The sequence below is a fragment of the Callorhinchus milii genome, unplaced genomic scaffold (assembly GCF_018977255.1).
Source record: "Callorhinchus milii isolate IMCB2004 unplaced genomic scaffold, IMCB_Cmil_1.0 Scaffold18, whole genome shotgun sequence".
NCBI classification, from domain to species: Eukaryota; Metazoa; Chordata; class Chondrichthyes; order Chimaeriformes; family Callorhinchidae; genus Callorhinchus; species Callorhinchus milii.
This window is the reverse complement of record NW_024704759.1, coordinates 7,699,793-7,718,653: the sequence shown is the minus strand read 5'-3', so window position 1 is coordinate 7,718,653 and position 18,861 is coordinate 7,699,793. Positions and strand designations below refer to the sequence as shown.

General features: G+C 40.1%; 1 protein-coding gene across 1 annotated transcript in view; it reads right to left on the bottom strand.

Annotated features, from left to right (window-relative positions):
- The window catches only part of LOC103191199 (pleckstrin homology domain-containing family G member 4B), a 30,015-nt gene extending 11,816 nt beyond the window's left edge, over window positions 1-18,199 (bottom strand). The window contains exons 1-11 of the mRNA XM_042341858.1: window positions 17,222-18,199; window positions 12,563-12,739; window positions 10,662-10,785; window positions 8,780-8,873; window positions 7,862-7,948; window positions 7,295-7,411; window positions 4,778-4,876; window positions 3,752-3,900; window positions 3,136-3,274; window positions 1,555-1,677; window positions 193-384 (exon numbers count right to left, since the gene is read on the bottom strand). Coding sequence (XP_042197792.1) covers window positions 193-384; window positions 1,555-1,677; window positions 3,136-3,274; window positions 3,752-3,900; window positions 4,778-4,876; window positions 7,295-7,411; window positions 7,862-7,948; window positions 8,780-8,873; window positions 10,662-10,785; window positions 12,563-12,739; window positions 17,222-18,143 — 2,223 coding nt within the window. The 5' untranslated portion in view covers window positions 18,144-18,199. The remainder of the gene's footprint in view (window positions 1-192; window positions 385-1,554; window positions 1,678-3,135; window positions 3,275-3,751; window positions 3,901-4,777; window positions 4,877-7,294; window positions 7,412-7,861; window positions 7,949-8,779; window positions 8,874-10,661; window positions 10,786-12,562; window positions 12,740-17,221) is intronic.
- Between the last annotated feature and the right edge of the window lie 662 nt (window positions 18,200-18,861).

Below are 18,861 nucleotides of genomic sequence, written 5' to 3'. Positions count from 1 at the left end.
AGGAATAATTAGCATTAATTAGCTCCATCTGGAGAGAAACCTCCTCAGATCTGCCTGATTATTGTTGAGATGGCCAGCAACACTGGTGTTTTTATTTAATCGGAATCTCTGATACTAGATCTCTGATCGATCGCTTCCGTGGTATAAAAGCAGCATAAGCTTCCTGCTGAGCACCAGGCCCCAGGTACAGACCTGCTCACAGAAGGCGTACAGATGAACCAGGGCCTCCAACTCCTCTTGACGTCTCTTTGCTCTTGTTTGAAGATTATTCATGCGCACTTTGAAGGTTTCCACCATTTCCCTGAAGGCTGGAAACTCAGGATACGATGAACCGTTCAATTGATCAGCTTCTCGGAGCAGCTCTAAACCCTTGTGGTATTCTTTCTATGGTTTGAATGGTGATAAGGTTGAAGAGAAGTAGACCACATACTGGTGCATTCAAGCCAGAATAAATCAGCTTTATATCAGCAGAAGGATATGGGGGTGACCTGATAGAGGTCTTCAAGGCAAGGAAGGGTTGGGAAACAGTAGGTTATTTCCACTGTTGGGCAAGTCAGTAAAAAAAAAGGCATACATTTCAGATAATAAAAAAAGACAACAAAGAGGGTAGGTTAGAAAACAGAGGGTTGGTTGGAATGTGAAACTTTCTCACTCAGGCGGAATTTCAACCAGTGTATATGGATACAAAGGTAGCACAAAAGCAATTGAATAAGTGAAATTATGATAATAAGCCTTGCATTTGACATGGTGTCTTATCGTGTCTTTGAGACGACTCAAAGTGCTTCACAGAATATACTGTAAAGTGAATTGGCTGTATATTTTGTGGGCAAAATTAAGTGAGCGGCAAAGAATTTGCTTCAAACAAAATCAGTGTTTCATAGAATCTTACAATACAGAAACACATCTGATCCATCAAAACTTCGCCGGAGTTTTTCTCCATTTGAAGAAGGGTCCATCTGTTATTTTAATGGGAAATTTAACAGATGCTTGAAGAAGAGGAAGATTAAGGGTACGAGGATCGTGTAGCAAAATAGCGTGAGAATGGCTCATATGGGTTGAAATTTCACCTGGGTCGAGACTTATTCTATTCCTTGGCATTTCAGAGCATCCAGACTACGACAATTTCTTAAATCCAGTCTTAATTTAAAACTTACACTACTACACCCCGAAACTCTGAAACACTCTACCTGTATCCCTTCACCTTGCTACTCCTTCCCCATTTTCGGTCGCGCCTGGAGACTTTCCTCTACTACAGTACCTAGGGTCACCTTTCACCCTCTCTAGCACCCCAGCTCTGTGTCATGTTCCGCCACTGTCAGGGGCTCCGGTTATGCTACTCTGCATGAGGGGCGCTGATATGAATGCAAGTTATTGTTAATTTTGAAGTTTCTTTTTAGGAAATTGCAGAAAACAGGCTTCATAATTAAGACTGAATTCATCAATTTGCAATATTCTGGACACTCAAGAATACTTTTAAATTTTCTCCCCACTCAGAGTATGAACTTGAGGAGAGATGTGACTGTAGCCCAATAAATGGTAAAAGAGATGACTTACTGTGACCAGCGAAAAGAGGTCACTGAATCTTTGCTGTGTTTGCTGTATGGCATCGAGAGAATCTTCACTGGAGTCAGAGTCCTTCACACAGGATTCACCTTCAGAAAGAATCCAGTCGTTGAGCTGCACAGAAAATGAAGGAGTGATGAAGAATTACCTAGTTATTGAATTTACTGTCAAAGTCTAAATTAAATTAAGTACATTTTAATCAATTTTAATGCACTTTGCTTCTGGTTTTAATAATGTGTGAAATGATAATGAGCAATATTATAATTTAACATCATTATGGGTTGACTTGAAAGAGCAATTCTGGACTATTTTATGCAACAGCAGCACAATTTGGATTAATAAGGTGCAGTCACTGTGAAAGCATATTAGGAGTTGTCAAAGCTCCTTGGCTGATCTGTGCCATGAACTCAAAAAGCCCCTTCTCTCATCCAGCACTTTCAGCCTTCCCTCACTCACCCTCTAAAAACACTGCATTTCTAAACATTTGCTTGGTTATTGTCCCTACACAAAATCAGAAAGAATTCTATTACCCTCACAAAATACACATAGTCCATCGCTTTACAGTAAACTCCCGTGAAGCACTTTGAGACGTCTTGATGGCATAATAAGGGAGCTATATCAAATACAAGGATTATTATATTTATTAGTTTTATTGTTTTTTTAACAGGGATTCATAAAAAAATAATTTTTCCTTTTCACATCTTGGGAGGCGAGCACTCTAATCTCTACGCTACGGGACTCCACACAATTGAATTCTGTATTTCTTGCCACCTTTTTTTCCTATTCATTCTTATCCTTTATAGTCTTTTGATCTATTTACTTGGCTTTCACCTGTAAAATACTATGGTATTTTTTTCCCCCTTCAGTCAATCTGTGTTTAATAAGAGTAGAGATGCTATTTCTACTTCTGCTTTTCGGCTTCCTCATTTTTCAAGCGCAAGAGACAAATGGATTAGAAAAATACTACATCTCTTTGAAATGACAAGCAGTATGTGCGGGCTCCAACCAATCACACAGTCGTGGCCTTGTGGCCTAATCGTGTGTGGTCCTGGGAGTGTGGATATATGGGTGAGTGTCAATCTCCAAACGGGCAAAATTATCAAGACGAGGGATGAGGGTGTTGAGATTGGAACATTTTTCACCCATTGTAACCAGCGAGAGTGTTTCATCAGTCCAGTGTGACACAGGTCAGATGCAATGAAAAGCTCATCTCTCAACATGCCCAAACTTCGACAGAAATCTGATCTGGGTTGTCCTTACTAAACAATCCTTCAGGATGGTTCTGAGAGAAGCAATGTCAGTCAACTGAGTTCTATTCACAGTACTTATCAGTTTCTAAGCCCAAAATGATACACGCTAGAGAAATGTGAACTTTGATGCAGTTGCACTGCTGGCTGCAAAGTGACCTGAGAAAAGTCACTATTGTCGTCAAGACTGTAACCTACATGCATTAACCAGTTATGTTATTCAGAGATTTTTTACTACTGTAGCAATATTTTTGTTGTATCTCAAAGAATAAACAGGAAAGTACAGTCAATTTTTCACAATGCAGATGAATAACTAATGCCAGACCTTTTGGATTTTTTCCTCCAGCGTCCTCAGAACCTTTAAGAACTCTAAGTGCTGCAAACACCAATTGGACTTTGTCACCAGCGTATGGACACCCTCCTCAACCTTGTTGTAGAGAGATGTGACTGAATCCATAGCGTCCCTGAGTTGGAAGAGTGGGTAGTGTTATAGATCCATTCAGAATCCAAGTATGTATGCAAATGCTATATCAGTGTAACTTTTACATAGAATCATACAATTATACAGCACAGAAGGAGGCCATTCGCCCCATTGTGCTGGCTCTTTGAAAACAGCTATCCAAATCAATTCCTCTCCCCCGCTCTCTCCCCATAGCCCTGCAAACTTATCCTCCCCAAATAATTATCTACTTCTCTCTTAAAAGTTGTTATCAAATCAGCTTCCACCACCCTTTCAGGCAATGCATCAATACCTTTACAATGTAATATTGAGACAAGCCAATGTAGTAGGAAGCTTGCCATACAGTTCTCCAACCTGTACCTAATGCATGTCGGAACTAGGTAAGCAAGATATGTCCCTCCAGGCAGAGAGTGTGCATTCCATTCCCGGTACTGGGAAATTTCTGGACACTTGGCTGACTCCCCAAAAGATAGGTTCGTACCTATAGTCCTCAGAGAAGGCAAACCGAGTTTCTTCTCTCTTCAGTCGAGACAGGATTGCTCCACCTTGCAACTGCAAACCAACCAAACGTGAATCTTGTAGGACTTGCCTCATCATCATCTTGTGGTTACTGATACAGTGAAGGACTGCCTGTCAAAACAAAAAAAAACAAAGAACTTTCAGCTCCAGAAGGGAAACCACCACAAAATAATAATCTGGTAAAGTCGCCTGTAGCATTGGCTCCGGAGAGCAGCTGATCAGGGGCTAAACTGCAGACTGGAGTCACTCACACAGCAATGCGAGGGTCAAAAACATGTAATCTGATGATCAATTCTCATCCAAAACATATAAGATTGTTCACAGGTGAAGGGGTGGATACTGACTGCTTATCCATTTTCCCCCATAATGCTGCCTTGAACCACCTACTCAAATCCTCTGGACAGATGATATGATCAATTTAGTGGAATCACATCTGAACGCATAACTGAGAGTCGCTATTGAACTAACATTTCAACTTTAAAATAAAAAGTAAACTTTCCTCCAAAAAAAAACCCTGCACTGCCTCATTCAGACTGACCTGGATCTGTCTCGCTTTAATATACAAATGTATTTCTTCCAAACTTAGGAGGATAAAAGTTACAGCAAACAACATACAACTAGAATAATTGGTGAATTTTTGAGCCAATCTATCTATTGACCACCATTCCTCCCAGTATAGATGCAAATACTTGGTCCATCCCAATATTATCTTCTACAAAATACAGTCAATCACAGAATATCCTGCAAAATGCTCCAAGACATCCTCCCGACATGAAAGCACTCTACAAAATGTAAGGATTATTATTAAGAACATGCAAAATCCTTAAATTAAGTTTTAATTTGGAGTCCGATTCTTTTGAGAACTGTGGGAAAAAGGTCTTCCAAATTACGACTGAATTTAAAAATGTTTGCAAAAACGTTTAAAAAAAAGTCATTGAAGATTATTCCACTTTTTCTGTTCTCTCCTTCATCCTTGCTTGACCTGTACCTGCACACTGATACCAGGTTTAGTGGATTCAAATGTTCTAATGGTCTCCAAAAGTAGGCTGGACGCATCTATGCAGTTTCTAACGAACAGCTCCAATTTCTGCAAAATAAACCACATAGTTTGTATTTAACAAACATCCTTTGTAAAGATTACTCAACGCAACAGTCATGCAAAATTGGTTCAGCATCTTTACACAAATTGCACCTTAGATATGAGAAGCTAACAAATAATTTAACTGCCATCCTGGTTCAGTTCAGAGTATTCACCAGTTAGAAGGTTGTGGGTTCAAGCCACAAGTTGGTACATTTGAACCAGTTTAGGCTGCTTCTAAAATGCAGTACCTGGAGGTTTAGCATTGATAGAAGGGCCATCCTTCGGATGAGACCATGAGACCAAGGTTTAGTCGGCCTATTCAGGTGGGCGTTAGCAATCTCATGGCACTATGGAGTTTCTCCCAGTGTCCTGGCCAACAATCCCCCAAACTTCAGGAGTGTTTGTGGGCCATTCCTGTGTACACATTGGCTGCCAAATTTGCCTACAAAATGCACAGACACTACACTTTACAGGATATCCTGTGAAGGACGTTGAGATATCATCCCAACATGAAAGCTGCCATGTAAATAAAAGCTGAGAATCTCTTGACTGAAATCTGTCTGTAAAACCAGTGAAATTGTGCATGGAATACTCGATGAATGGCCTTTGCATTGGTGCCAATATTCTGTTCCCTCTGCTTAGGGCTGCAATAGGAAGAGAACCCTTGCCAGCTCTGTTCCTTTCAAATTGATTAACATTTGTTCTTGAAGTCGTGACGGATTTGTTCGAACCCAGAAAATGCTTACACGCCACTTTCCCCAGAAAACCATTCTGGGAAACACGTTTGCTTCAGTGCCAAAGAAGCCCCCAATTCAAACTGGTCTTAGCCTTAAGAGCTTTGTGCTTTAACATTTAAGATGCGCAAAAAAATCAGGGAAAAAAATGAATTGAGAAGAAAGGGGATTTTTCGAAGGTTCTTAAGAGAAACCAGATCCAAATTTTAGGATGTTTCTACAATTTTGCACAATTTCAAATTTTAAGGCAAAAGGGTTCTGCAGGCTGAGAGCAGGAGGTATTTAAAGCACACTCGAGATTGCAAGGTCTGGTCTTTGAATCCGACTCAGGGCATCCACTCAACCCTTTACCCTTTGAAGATGAGCAACCTATTCAAGAACAGGTAAAGCTGTGCAGGTTTGCAGGATATCAAAGGTAGACCTTCAAGTGCAGGGATGTCCACAAGCCAAATTCCTAAGGGGTAGAAGGTCCCAAGCTGGACAAGTATCAATTATTCATGACCTTGGTCTGAAATACGAGTTGTAGTGGAAGTTACATCAGGAACTATGCAGTATCTTTCAAAGAAGATTTAAAAGGGATGTTGTGTTAAAGGGAAAGACTTTCTGATTCCAAGAGGCATGCTACAAACATAAAAATGCCTATGCACACAGGAAGGGCTGACAGCTGAAAAAAATAAACATGCTATTGGACACCTCACCAATTATCCTGAAAGCCTGGCAGCAGCTAAAACCATAGGGACCAGTATCTGAGAGCAGGGTAAGCCATGTTGATGGTGGTGGAGCCAATTTATTTGTCCAGCAACTCAGTGAGACACAGTTCTGTATAAACTAAATGGTTCTCACAAACTCCTTTCACAATGGTACACAGCACAAGCCTGTCATCCGGTGGCAAAAATGCAGTATCGCAATGTTGTTTTTTCATTCATTCAGAGGCAAGGGAATATTTAGGCCCCTCGGCCTTTAAGTAGGATTGTGAATTTCGGGGTAGGTAAGAACTGGATCATAGCATAGTCCCACAGCATACAAGCAGTACAGTGAGTCCAGCCCGGGAATCTTGCTTGCAAGGCGAGCACACTGACCCCAATGTTACGGGAGTGTGGATTCATTGTGAGCTGGGCTGTAATTTCAAGTCCTTGCAGGCCCTCCATACAGCAATTTCCACTGGGGAAAAAACTGTAAATCACAGGGAGCAAAGTTATTTCAGAGCCTGGATTACATCAATGGGAGAGCAGATGATCTGTAATTTATACATTATTACTGAAAACGTAATCATATTTTTACAATAAACAGATGTTCCAAAACTAATAGCAATTTCAGACCCTAAATAGGTTGCTCAAAAGTCAAGCAGTATTTTTTTTTGGTCTCTCCGCTCAATTCTCTGTCCCACACAAATTAAATGCAACAACAAAAATGTACATTTATATAGCACACCTAATGCAGGATAGCGTCCCAGAGGGCTTGGTACATTTTACAATTTACTTTAATGCTGTTTAGGATATTTATTAGACCTCAACATTAAATGACAGACAATTAAAAGTGGCACAAATTAATGCTGGATACTGGAATTTCCTGTTATAAACGCATGTGGTAGTAAGTGTAGTAAATGTAACAGCCGGAGATCACTCCAATCTATGAATACGGAATTCTCTATTAAACCAACTAAAGTGCAGTGGCCTGAAATTGTCCTCACCATACGAAACTGAGTCCAGTCAGAGTGGCTGTAAGGAAATGTCCCCTCCAGGTCCTCTGTCAGCTGATTGCTCTCGATGAACTTGTGCAGGGCTTTCAAGGATGTCAAAACCTCCATCTGAATATAGCAAACAATATAGGTCAGACTGTCCCAAATACATCAGACATAACTACTTTCAATTCACTAGGGATTGACTGTCCTTCATCTTCGTTCTGCCAATTGGTTATGTCAGTGTTTTAATGGTGTTTTTAACAGTGTGAAAGGCACTATGCAAATGTAATTTTGCATTGTATTGTTTAAACTATTATTGATAACACAAGGGTTAAGTATCACTCCAATAGTAGAGATGCTATCGGAATCCAAGCATTTAGACCTCAAAATTGTGAGGAAAAGCAGAGGAAATTGCCGAAGAGGCACAAACAGGATTGGGAAAAGCTAGTGAGGTTTCAATGAAAATGTTTAAATTCAATTGGTGCAATTTTATTTTTATTGCAACCAATGTTACAGAGCAAGGCAAACCCACTTCCTGATTCAATCTAATTGTCTAAAAGGTTAGCTAACACTTACCACTGTCCCGGGATATTTCTCCACCTTAAATGATGCCTCTTTATCTACTAGTATTAGGACACAGTGAATGGAGTGAGGGACAGATTCCTGCAGAACGAAACATCAAAGTAGTTCAAACAGATGAATAACAAATCTATACATATATTTATAATAATAATCCATGCATTTGCTATAACGCCTTATCATGTCTTCAAGACGTCTCAAAACAAATCACAGAATATTCTGTAAAGTGAATTGACTGTGTTTTATATATTATATATATCATACAATAACTCCACAAATTGTCCAGAGGACCTTAGAAATCCCATCTTGGAAATAATTAAAGCAATTTGATTTGAAAGACCTCTCCATTATTAGAAATCTAGGTCCATCCATTTCGCCTTCCACCATCCTGGCAGTCGCTTGACATGTCATGTCCCAAATTACATATTGTACCCGAGATAATGAGGATGATCATAGTCTGCCATCATGTTGGATATTCTCATTAGTACTAGTCACGGATTTGAATGTTAAAGTATTATTGCTCTATTGATTCATCCATCTATTCTCTTGAATAGATGTAACATAATGTAATTGTGGATTGTTTAAGATCACTGACTTGTACCCGTTTACATTTAATGAATTTTACCTTGGATAAATGAGTTAAAATGAATTAATTTATTAAGAAATTAATTTACTAACATAGCATTTCAGAGCATCAAGAATTTGGCAAATTCTTAAACATGTTCTGTCATATTGAAGCCATTTTTCTATAAGCTTCTTCCAACAACTACAGAAAACGCGCTTCGAAAGTTAAAACTGAATTCAGCGGTTTGCCAAATTCAGGACGTTCAGAAATGCTGCTTTAATGTAGTAAATCTACACCTGGGTGGAATTCTACCTCCATGAAAGTCCGTGGCTGAACGTAACAATTCTCACCTGCATTGACCCAAAAGCCTTATAAAGTGCGAGAGGAGGTGGGCATCTTCTGGCATCCACAACAACCATCAGCCCCAGTTCCCTAACCTCCTTCCTGTGATAAGAAATATGCACAATGAAAATCAAACAATGCAATTCCTGAGAGCTTAAAGTAAGTCAACCACATTATACTGCTATCTGCTGCTTCAGTGTGAAGCGCTGATTTGCCCACAAAAAACACATTCACTGCACTTTATTGCGTATTTTGTGAAGCGTTTTGAGCCGTCCTCCCAATTTGCACAGAACAACGGCAGTTGTACTCTACAGAATACAGAGTACAACTGTTGAACTCACATTGATTCAATGTGAGAGCTAGTGGAAACGGCAGTTTGACACACGTTCGCTGCATATCAGCTACATATCGATCGCATGCCGTGTTTCTTTAATCACAATGTAAATTATGCTTTTTATCACCAGTAGGGGTCAGCATTAAACAGTCAACTTTGTCAAACATAGCAAACAGTGGTATGGTTTCAAAAAAACAGAAACAGAGGAATGTTGGAAAGCGTATCAATAGGCAACACAATCTATCTCTGGGATTTCCATGTGTAGGTGGGATGCATAGAACCCTCAGCTTGGTTTGGATACTCTTAAACATGGTGATGGGTTTCCGCATGTGTCAGACACCTAACTGACCCCCCACAAAAGTGCCAAAAGCTACAGAACAAAGCACTTCTCAGCCTTCTTACCGACTTTGGTGCATTTTAAATCATTTGCCTTGAGGAAATCCAACCGAGCCTTTACAGAGATCACTTTGTGTGGCATTTGTTAAGAATTGGATGCAAGAAAGAAGACTAGAAGGCTGTGCTAGGAATGAGTACAAGTTGGTGGTTCCACCCTAACCTGACCTCAATCAATTCATTTCATACCCAGATCCAAGCCATTGAAAACATTGAGCCTAAGTCAATAGTGCAAGTGCGAACCCGTGTCATTTCCAAGCTTTGTTGAGTTTCTTGAATAACTCTGAGCTATTTTGCATAAATATCAAAACTATGCTCAAAGCATGTTGCTAAAAGTTTTGCAGATTGGTCTGATCAAGACAGCCAAACAAGAGGAGTCAGCTTTTTTGCTTCAATAATAAATTAACCTCAGGCACCATCATGATTTATTTAAATGCGTTAGCCCCTCTCAACTCACGATGATCAGTTATACGTTGTTTTGCAAAGACATTTTTGTCTCGGTGTCAGAAAATTGTGGGTTCAAGCCCCACATCGGGATTTTGAGACTTACAGTCCAGGCTGATATTCTATGCAATATTAGAGTTGTTATCCCTCATATCCCATGATGCTAAACCAAGAATGTTAAAGATCCCATGGTGCTATTTGAAAAGAGAAAGGAGTTTTATTCTGGTGTCTTGGCCAACAATGCTTCAGACAAAACAATTAATCACTGAGTTCATGGCTGTTTGTGGGACATTGCTGTGTTCAAATCGGCTGCCAGGTTAACCTGCAAATGCAGTCAACCTGCTCAAGCAACCACCTCCATTTAGCAACTACCCCTTATTACCAACCACACCAGAACAGCCTCTTTAGTGTGCATTCACGAACCATTGAACACTTACTCAGAGGCCACCTTTATATAAAGGCCACATTGACCCAGTCCCCTGAGTGGTTGTTGAAGACAGGTTTGACTGTATGCTGTCACTACACTTTACAGAAACCTCTGTGAAGTGTTTTTCGAGGTGATATGGCGGAATGGAGGTATTATTAATTAACAACGTGATGAAAAATCTGTTTGCTCCCTACAAGCTAGTACTGCCTTTCTGTTCTCAATGAAGGGAAGAGTGGGAGTCAATACTCTGAATGTTGATACAATGATGGTCAATATGGTGAATGTGTCTCACCTGGGAACACTGTGGAAATACAGAAACAATCTGGTGAGGTCAGCAATGGTGCAGGTTGGCTTCTGCCACACTCTGTTGTTGGTGCAGACTTGCAACACAGCTCTCCCTGCCTTATCCCTGCTTCCTGAAAAGATCAACAAAAAAAATACCACTCAGTTAGCTCATTGTGCACGAGTCATCCACCTCACTCCATGTTACCGTTGGCTCTCTCAGTGGAGCTCGATAGGAAATATATATTAACAGTGCATGAGCTGGAAACTTCCTGATATATGACCACTCCTTCAGTCAAGACACATCTAATATGAGCCAATCAAATATTTGCAGTATTCCCTTATCTGTTGTAGTGTTTTAGTTACATAGTTTTGCACACTAAGATTCGTAGTGTACGACAACAACTTGCACTTATATAGCACCCTCCACACAGGGCAGCGTCTCAGAGAGCTCAACTGTGGCAGAGCCTGACTCTAAGCTGTGGGCGGGAGGAAGCTTTTCAGGAGGGTCTTAAAAAAAAGGAAGAGAGGGGGGCAAGGCAGAGGGATTGAGGGAGAATGTTCTAGAGTTTTGGGGCATAGTGGCTGAAAGCACGACCACCGATGGTGGGACGAGCAGGTGGTCGGTGCCAGTCGAGCGGAGGCGCTGGGTGGTGGATTGGGGAGTGAGGAGGTCGGAGAGGTGCCAGAGAGTGAAGGGATTTGTGCAATGCACTGATTAACTGAATACAAAACAGTAAACTTGATGTGTTTAATGGGGATGAGGGCCATAATTTGCAAACTAGAGGCCATTGCACGTACTGTGATTTCTGTTTTGTGGCTGAAAGTTCGGAATTCGCATTTAAGAAAAATGGTTAAAAATCATGACCTTGAAGGTTGTTATACTTTTTGAGTTTTCGTTGGACTTTTGGGGAATTTTCCAGGCCAAAGATAAAAGCCAGTGCTGTGACTTCCGGTTCAGAACACCGCTGTTGTCATGGGAAAAATCTTTAGATGGGCACAGTGCAGAAATCCAGCCTCTCCGCCTCCACACAACTCCCTCTACTGTTCGCTATGTTTATTATTATTATTCACTATCTGCTCACTGTGTTTATTATTTATTTTCACATCACCATCTATTTTTTTTTGACTGTTGTTTGCACTTCTTTTTCCGTGTGATTCAGGTGACATAAAGAGACTGCAGGTGCTATTTGAAAGATTTGTGGAGTCTTTCTCCTGCTTATCCTGGCTCACTTACCCCTCCATTTATCTGAGTGCTGTTGAAGGGATTTGCTGGCACAATTTGACTACATAGTAAAATTCACTTTAATTTCTAATCAACATTTTGTAAAGCACCTATTTAAGGCATATATTTAATCTTTAATATATAAATCTAATCGATTATTATTACCGTATTATAAATACCATATAGTTCTCTAAAATCCTTCCACCACAACAAAGTTTTTTTTTAAGAAAAAGGACACATGGTATACAGACCCAAACAAAATGTAATTAAACAATTGATTGTACGATGTCCCTCCAGAAAGAGAGTGCACGTTCCACTCCAACAATCTATCGCTGGAATTTCCATGTACAAATGGGATGCATCGAATTTTCAGTTTGGTTTGGATACTGACAAAAAAACAGCTGTTATTTGAAATGAAATTTTATTGCACTGTAACATTTTCCTCAATCAATACATTCGATCTGCTAATGATGTACAATATTTGCCAAATGACACGTTCTGATAGATCTCAACTGGTTGAGAATTAAAGAGGCATTGAGACTGGCAATGTCTCTCTTACTGGCCAGACATTCCTAGCAAGCTATTCCCTTTAAATCTCTATGCAACACTTTATTCTGCGGATTGACATTGACAGATGGGAGAAGTCATACGTGTGTGTTGTTCAGAACTGAAACCTGGTGATTTACCTGGCAAACAACCAACTTTTGAATTGAGAATATCATTGCTAAAATCCAGCAATCGGGAAGAAAACCTCTTCTGGTTACGTTCTGATAAGAGAAAATCACCAGTTGGCAAGACAACTTCAGCTCCTTGTCCCAATAAGATGGGGATTTCTGACCGAACTCTGATTTCTGGCCTGGAATCTACAGGGAGGGGAAAAAAAGAAACATGTATTATCCTCTTTAACCCTGCTTTTGGTCATCGCTCCCCCATTGTCCCATTAGCGCCCACCCCCACCCCAAGCCAGGAATATAAAGCATCTTGGGACGTACTCCTGACATGAAACACGCCATACAAATGTAAAATTGTATTGCATCTGACCAACTGCAGGTAAAACTGCAGGAAACCAATTCATGAGAGATGGTTGAGTTCAAAGTGTGGAAAGTGAAAGGGCATCAGATCTTCACCTAATGGTATGTGTGGAGGATCAGCAGTCACCGCAAGACAAATAATACAATACAACAGCACACTAGTTCAAATCAACAGGCTGCACTGCAAAAACTCACCACCTATCACTGGCCAATGATAAGACCGTCATCAGCAGAAGGAATCTGGCGAAAAGTAAAATAAGGTCATCTTCACAGTTTGCTTATAACACAACTTCTGAGCTGTTAGACTCAAAGGTCCATGTTATAAAAAGGTTCTATTCCCTTGTGCTATTGCACAGAAAGAGACTGCTAACAAGAAAGAGAATGTTTTTTATTTTCATTCATAGTGTCTTCGATGATTATCAGCAGTAATCAAAGTGCTCCGAGACACTATCCCGTGTGAAGGGCGCTTATATAAATCCAAGTCATTGATCTGCTTGTGAATAATGAAATTCTGCATTATGAGTGAGCCCTGTCTTTAGATCTGACAGTCCCTTTAGGAACATTTAATATATTCCCCGATAGGAATATTTAAATGTTTCTCACTCATTTTCACAGATCTTGGGGTGGGTTCGTTTAATATTTTATTGAGAAACACTGAGCAAAAAAATCCACCCAGTCTTAGTCTGCAAAGCCATTGACCACAACTCCTAAAAAGAAACCAGCTTCCAAATTAAGAATTGTGCATAATTCTGCACGACCTTAAATTTTAAGGCAAAATACCTTACAGGTTAAGACCGGGTGTTATTTTGGGGACTCGGGATTGTGAAGACATTTGTAAGCGTCCGTGACAAGCATTGATGTGCGCTCAGCCTCCGTACTCAGCATGCAGTTAGCTGCCACCTCCACACTGTCGTTCAATGGTGCATATTAGAGAGGAGAATAGACGAGCTTATTACACGCTCCTTAACCTTCATCACTGAATGCTACAGTGACAGTACTCTGGGGATTTATCACGTATAAGAAGTGCATTCATCAGCCCAAAAACCCGCAGGATGGCGAGAAGATCATTGGAAAACTGCCAATATGTGTTATGAATCCTCATTATATCTTTTGCTAAAGATTTCTTTATGTGCCAGCTCAAACAACGAGTAACAGCAGGATATTTGAGTGCAGAGAACATCGCTGCCAAGACTGATCCTATTTTCACATGACTTCCACACACACACACACATTTCCCTCCAGTCATTGGATAATGATCAGCGTTCAGAATCCTGGCCTGGTGTTTTTTCCTCCTAATCCATAGGCTACAAGGCCATTTGCACTACAATTTATTTTCAGGTACAACAAGATGTAGAACAAGAGGGCATAGGATCAGAGTTACAAAGGCAAACACCAGGACGGACATACATAAGAAGGGCAGTTTAAGCCAGGGCTCAGTTAAAAAAAAGTAAGTACATTCATTTGAATAAATAAAAGAAAAGTAAATAAATTTGGTCATTCAATCTACAACTGTTTGTGGACACTGCTCTGCACAATTGGCAGCCAAATTTCGCCCACAAAATACAGTCGATCCACTTTACAATATGCCCTGTGAAGCCCTTTGAGATGTCTCAAAAACATGTGCACAGCAATTATATAGGGATAGTGTATGTGTTCTTGAGCTCCCAGTGTATGTTGCACTATTGGTAATGTAATGCCAACCGTACTGAAAATAATCAAGCACTATTTTTATAGTTGTTTCCATAGAGCTTGAATAACTCCCATTCCTTCTTGTTTGACATAGGAATTTAGAAGCATCTGTAATGGGGATAACATGTCCACAACTACCAAAAATAGCCTAAAATCAGGAGCCACAAAGGTTGGTAAAACTTCTTCTTGGTAAAAAAGTATTTGCTGAATTCAGTGACACACATGGAATAGTTCTCCATGACGCTTCACTGAAATAAACGCTCTGCCCAATAAGGCACCGAGTCTCATGGACCAGGAGGTCCCCAGGTTTGATTTTTGATCTTTTCTGAGCTAATCGATGGGATAATTGGCCACAGCGAGAGAATAGGAAAAATATTAGCGATGGTTCCAGCTTCATTGATCCCTGCTGGACAGCAGACATATGTGGCCATTGAGTGAGGACAGGATCAGGCTTAGCTTCAATGCAAACACTGATCTTCTACAACAACCACAGTTTGCACTTATATTGTGCCTTTCACACAGGGTGAACGTCTTGGTAAAAGGATTTATCACAGGATTTACTGTAAAGTGCAGTGACTATATGACAACTTACATTTTTTATGAATAATTGGATACTTTGGGGGCAAATGCAGCAGCAAATTTGCATACAGCAATGTCCCACAAAGAAGCCATGAAGTGAATGTCTAATTTTATCTAACTATTGGCAACGACAACAACATTGTACCCTAGCACGATTTATTTCCTAGTCTGGAGATACCTGTGCATATTCTGTGAAGTGCTTTGAAACACCTCAATGGCATGATACGGCGCTGTATCAAATGCAAGGATTACTATTATTATTATTATACCTCCACCTGCAATATGTTTAAACCCCATACTTAGATCAGAAGCAAACTAAATCTGTAACTCACAGTTTTTAATCACTGCCCACTCACTGCTAAGATAACCGCACTTCCAGTTTGTACTCCTTTTATGGCTTGAGTCTCATTGATTGAGAAATAGATTAACCTCCGAGGAATCATTTTAGTTATGTTCCTTATCCAATTTCAGAGAAGAGAGACATTGAACTCATCTAATCAAAGCATCTCTTCACCGTGAAATGGGACAGTGTTTTTACTTAACCACTCTGCACTATCTAATTTACTCAGTTTGTTATTAATGTGACATTCCATAGAGTTATAATCGCTTGTAACTGAGCAGATATGTAGCAAAATAAATAGTAATCTATAATCTGCTTAACAGGAGTTGCCTCAGAGCAACTATAATTATTTATCATTGGAATGCTTGGAACATAAACATCATGCTCTGTCTGATAGATCTATGATATCGAGTTAGCTGGGGCAAAGGATGTGTTAACCTCTTATTTATTCTTCATCTTCTTTCTATCTATTACTCAAGGGTGCACTTGAGTGTGTGTGTATGTGTTTGCGTATACATGGGTTTCGGTGTGCACACTTGCAATGCTTTTCTATGTATGTGTGTGCTTGTATGCGCATGTGGGGGTTTGGGAAAAATGGAGCTGATTTGCTCCTAGGCCATCATATCCTTTTTCTTATTGCTTTCTGCTAAAATATATGTTACCCAATGTTACGTGTGGAATGAAATTCTGGACTTTTCTTAACTCTTTTACTTAGTTATTCAATTCTATAGAAGGAAACACTTTGATATGGCCATAAAGACCAAATGGTATGAACATAAAGTGACATCAAAAGGTAACATTCCCGGCAGAGCGAAATGTTGGAGAAAGTTTCCTTAATCCACTCGGCTCTGTTTACCTAGCAGTAAGAAGGAACCCGGTTGTTAGTCGATTGGTGGATCACTTTTCTGGGGGGGTAATAATTCCTTCAATTTTTTTTAAAAAATTAATAAATTGGTACCTCAATCCACGACTGTTTGTGAGACACTGTTGTGCACAATTGGCCGCTGCGTTTTCACCCACAAAATACAGTCAATTCACTTTACAGTATATTCTGTGAAGCGCTTTGAGACGTCTCGAAGACATGAAAAGGTGCTATATCAGTTGCAAGAATTATTATTATTATTATTATCAAAATAACGTGGGACTCACAAGTGCATACAGGTAGAACAGTAATCTGTGATAAACCGAATATCATTTTAAACTAATAGATTGTACATTGATGTGGCCATTCCAAGTGACTGCAAAATACAAAATATCTCAGGAAATATGCTGACCTATGAATTAAGTGTGGACACATGTGGTAGTACAACACAAGCATAGTTCCTATCATCATTGGTGCAACTGGGATGGTTAACAAGACAATTAGGAAATATTTTTACAAGATGTCCACCTCCTGCAGAAAGTAGTTATTTGGGGAAATTTAAAAGAAAAATACGAAAAATAATATCCATTCAAATGTAACGGGGCAGTATTTAGGGTCTGTCTGACCCAACACTGAAAATCACTTAGAAACTACTTCTGTGAAGTTATCTAATCTGAAATAACATTATAATAATTCTTACATTTGATACAGCACCTTTCATGTCAGAAGGACAGCTTAAAGCACTTCACAGGATATACAATAACAACTCTATATTTTTAGTTGATTCGATCTTACCCTCCAGAATACCAAAGTATCTAGGATAAACAATTTTTAGCATATTTACCTTTCAGTTGTGCTCTACGCCTTATTGACCTTGGAGAAACGCAAGCCACTAAACTCTTCTTTGCACATTGAGGAGTTTGTCTGATTGGTACCATTTCTGCTGAAGAGCCAACGTCAATAGGAGGCAAACTTGACCTTTCACCATTGCGATGCAACAAATGATTGGAGTTGATTAAGGACTGTGAACGTATGTGATTTCCCTTCTGAGGCACCGCAGGTGAAATGATAAGTTTGGCTGCAGATTGATGCTGTTCCTTTAACGAAGTAGGAAGTGGACGAAGATATTCCAATAATTCACCTTTCTTTGGTGACTTACTCATTGATGTGTCAACAAATCTGCTGGAATTCTTTGGTTCCTGGCATTGCCTGTGGCTGACAAAGTCCTTTGAGCTGCAAGTGTCTTGCTGTTCAATCACACGCTCTTCCCTTTTCTCTTGAGAATTTTCTGCCATTTCTGCCGCTAAATTGAAATCAAAGTTCACTGGGTTTTGCAGAGCTTCTATATAGGATTCCCGATAACGGCATTTCATCTCCTGGTTTTTGAACTCCTGATTTGATCTTCTACTTAAGCATGGTGAACAAGGCTCTGCAGCAAACCTTATTGTCCTCCCACATGCCCACGTGCTGTTTGCTGAAACAGCTGAGACTGAACCCCCGTTCTTATATAGGGGTTGTGTGATCAGACCAGTGCAATTATCTTTAGAAAACATCATTAGATCCACATAATCTCCCTCCAGATCTTCGTCTGAGACTTTGCAAGGATTCGGCCAGACGTTTTCCAATCTCACAGACTGGTCCTTCGAATATTTTGTACTGTCTTTTGGAGCCAAGTTGCTCAACACACTTTTATCATCCTGCCCAGCCATTTTCGTCTCGCCGTCTTGAACCGAAGGGTTATTCTCTGCGACTACGTCCATTGTCATCCTCACAGCCCCACAGTCATCCTTTGCTGCTTGACTGGAAATATGATTGCACGGAGGTGATACTTTGAGTTTACTTACAAATTCAGGTGTCACTATTTTAGCCCAAGGCAATTTCACAACCCCATTGTCCGTGGCTAGCAGGCAAGCTTGCAATGGCGTTCCAGCGCGCTTACTGTTTATCCGCTCCAGCCATCCCAGTGTGAATATACTGGTGTAGGATATTTCCGGCAATCGCTGCTCCTCCACTGTGCAGAGGTCTCTGCTGAGATATTTCAGCACAATCCGCGCAGATTGTTGTCCGCGAGGTACAATTTGTAGATAAAAGTCACCGGGCCGCAGGAGAAAGACGTTGAAAGAGGACAGTTGGATCACTACTTTCTCATGGAGGCACAGAGGCCAGCCTTCATGGCGGAATAGCAGACTTGAATATCCAGCCTGAGGGCAGAAAACAGACATGCTGTATTAATAGGAAACATAGTGTGAGGCAGTACTTATAAATAAGCTGTTACTGTGTTATTTCAGGAGGTTGGTTCCTAATGGACAAGGAACATTAAAATTGTTTGCTTTTATTAATATTCACTGATAAATACAGGGTATTTTTGCATAAAAGTCAGTCACTTCAAAAATTATTTTCACTGGAATTTCACTCATAGAAAAATAAATGAAATGGCTGATTTTTTCAGTGTCCATGACAGCGCTCACTGCTTCTGAACCTCGC